Below are 2583 nucleotides of genomic sequence, written 5' to 3' on the forward strand. Positions count from 1 at the left end.
ACGTATTTTAATTATATATTCGCTTCGCTATTTAATTATATGCAAAATACACATATACTTAACACATAAAACTTACTCATTTATTATTACTTTTGTATCGAAATAAATTCGCAAAATATATGGTGATTAGATTCTATTACGAAGATAAACAAATTGTTTAAAGATACATAAAGCGCCCTCTCACTTTATAAACTTATTAATGAAGAAAGTATTATTATTATTAAATTAAATAATTTTCGCGTATTAAATTACTTCCAATACGTCACATCATATAATTATATAAATAAAAATCTTTTTTATGAATTATAACTACCAGAATAGTGATAGTTTACTTTAACGAACTTCTTGGTTAACGACCAAATCGGTTAACGAACTTTTATTTTTCAGAAATTTCGTCTCGGATAACGAACAAAATTCGGAGAACGAACTTAACGGCTTTTTGTGTCAAATTTGTAAGCTTGCTTTCACGAAACTTTCTGAACCACTTACGGCACGTGGAATCTTCAATGGCTCCCTCACCATACACAGAACATATCTTTTTTTGTGTCTGCGAAGCATTCTTGCCTTTTCGGAAATAAAAAAGCATAATATGTCGAAAATGCTCCTTATTTTCTGCCATTTGTAATGCTTAACAAAATTTTAAAAACACAACTAAGTAACACAACTTTATTCTCAAATACTAGCTGAGATCCCTTTTGTCAAACAACATCGAAATTTTACACATGTGAAGGAAATAACACTTCAGTGTTGCGTTTTTAGCCAGCTGGTGCTAAAAACGGGATGAACTTTTGCATCAACCCAATAGTTTCCAGCCGTTCTGGAACCTCACAAATTTCAGTTGCTCTTAGGCGTGCGCGAGGTAAGCATTGCTTTTTCGAGTGTGCTAAACTTCGTTTTTTAGTTTTGTTATTTATACTGTATATTTAATCAATATGGCACCGAAGAAAGAGAAAAGTGACAGTGGAAATAGAAAACGTTTTAGTGTAGCATTAAAGAAAGAAATTATTGCAAAATACGAGAATGGCATTCGTGTTTCTGACATCGCTAAAGAATATAATGTGGCAAAATCGACTATCTCTACAATTATTAAAAACAAAAAAGCATTTAAGGCTGCCGAAGTGGCTAAAGGAGTGAATGTGATATCGAAACAAAGATCTAAAGTTTTAGATGAAGTTGAAAAACTGTTGCTAATATGGATCAATGAAAAGCAACTTGCTGGAGACAGTGTTAGTGAAGCTATAATTTGTGAAAAGGCTAAAAATTTATACAATGACTTGTTGACCCAGACACCCAGTACAAGTGCAGACAGGCAGGACTTTAAAGCGAGCCGAGGGTGGTTTGATAGGTTTCGTCGACGAACTGGCATTCACAGTGTCATAAGACACGGGGAGGCTTCAAGTTCAGATGAAAAAGCAGCAAAAGCATTTGTAGATGAATTCGCAGAGTTTGTAAAAAGTGAAGGATACGTCTGGAATCAAGTGTTTAATTGCGATGAGACCGGTCTTTTTTGGAAAAGAATGCCTAGACGAACGTACATAACCCAAGAAGAGAAAGCACTTCCCGGGCACAAGCCCATGAAGGACAGACTCACTCTTTTATTTTGCGCTAATGCAAGTGGTGACCTCAAAATCAAGCCACTTTTAGTCTACAACGCTGAAAATCCCCGTGCCTTTAAGAGCAAAAATGTGATAAAGTCCAAACTGCCTGTACAATGGAAGGCAAATAGTAAGGCATGGGTAACTCGGACTTTATTCATGGATTGGCTCACAGAAGTGTTTGCTCCTGCTGTTAAAAATTATCTTCAGGAAATGGATCTTCCTCTTAGATGTCTTCTCTTAATGGATAATGCTCCAGCACATCCACCAAATTTGGAGGATGACTTGGATAGTGAACATGACTTCATCAAGGTCAAATTCCTTCCACCCAACACAACTCCATTACTGCAACCAATGGATCAGCAAGTGATTTCCAATTTTAAAAAGCTGTATACCAAGGCACTGTTTACCATGCATTTTCAGGTTACCAATGATACCGACTTAACTCTTAGAGCTTTTTGGAAGGGGCATTTTAACATCCTGTATTGTATCAACCTTATTAAAAACATTGTTTTAATTTTCAATTGATTTGATTTCAATTTTAATTAATTAATTTTGATTATATTTAATTGGAGTTTTACTTTCAGTTTTGGTGTAAAGTGACTGACTACCTAGTATGTTTTAATTTGTTGATATCTGCAGGGTTCCAACATTTTAATTACGATGAAAATGGTTCTGTGATAAAAATAAGTTGGGAAGCTCTGTCCTAAGGTTTCCATATCTGGTCTCAGATTTCATCTATCTAACTCTGTTCTCGAGACTAAGAAAAGACGGATGGACAACAATGGAAATTTATACGTCCTTAATTTTTTCAAATTTTAGCCCAATTACAATTTTAGTTACTTAGGGTAAAAAAAAATAAATTCACAAATAAGTTTTGCTGTTGATTTTATTACATCTCAACAGTTATCTCTTTCCAGCTTAGCAATTACTGTAATTTGATAAATTAGGTTGATGGTAAATAGAAATTGCATTGTATGAAACAACA

The 2583-nt window shown here is 34.2% G+C and overlaps 1 protein-coding gene across 1 annotated transcript; it reads left to right on the forward strand.

Annotated features, from left to right (window-relative positions):
- Nucleotides 1–432: 432 nt before the first annotated feature.
- Nucleotides 433–2018, forward strand: LOC111628665 (tigger transposable element-derived protein 1-like; the record flags this gene model as incomplete). The annotated part of the gene is made up of 1 exon (XM_023372492.1): nt 433–2018. A coding segment is annotated over exon 1 (1086 nt), but the record flags the coding sequence as incomplete, so codon positions are not given.
- Between the last annotated feature and the right edge of the window lie 565 nt (nt 2019–2583).

This window comes from Centruroides sculpturatus, unplaced genomic scaffold (genome assembly GCF_000671375.1).
Source record: "Centruroides sculpturatus isolate CEXI.00-Female unplaced genomic scaffold, Cexi_2.0 scaffold406, whole genome shotgun sequence".
NCBI classification, from domain to species: domain Eukaryota; kingdom Metazoa; phylum Arthropoda; class Arachnida; order Scorpiones; family Buthidae; genus Centruroides; species Centruroides sculpturatus.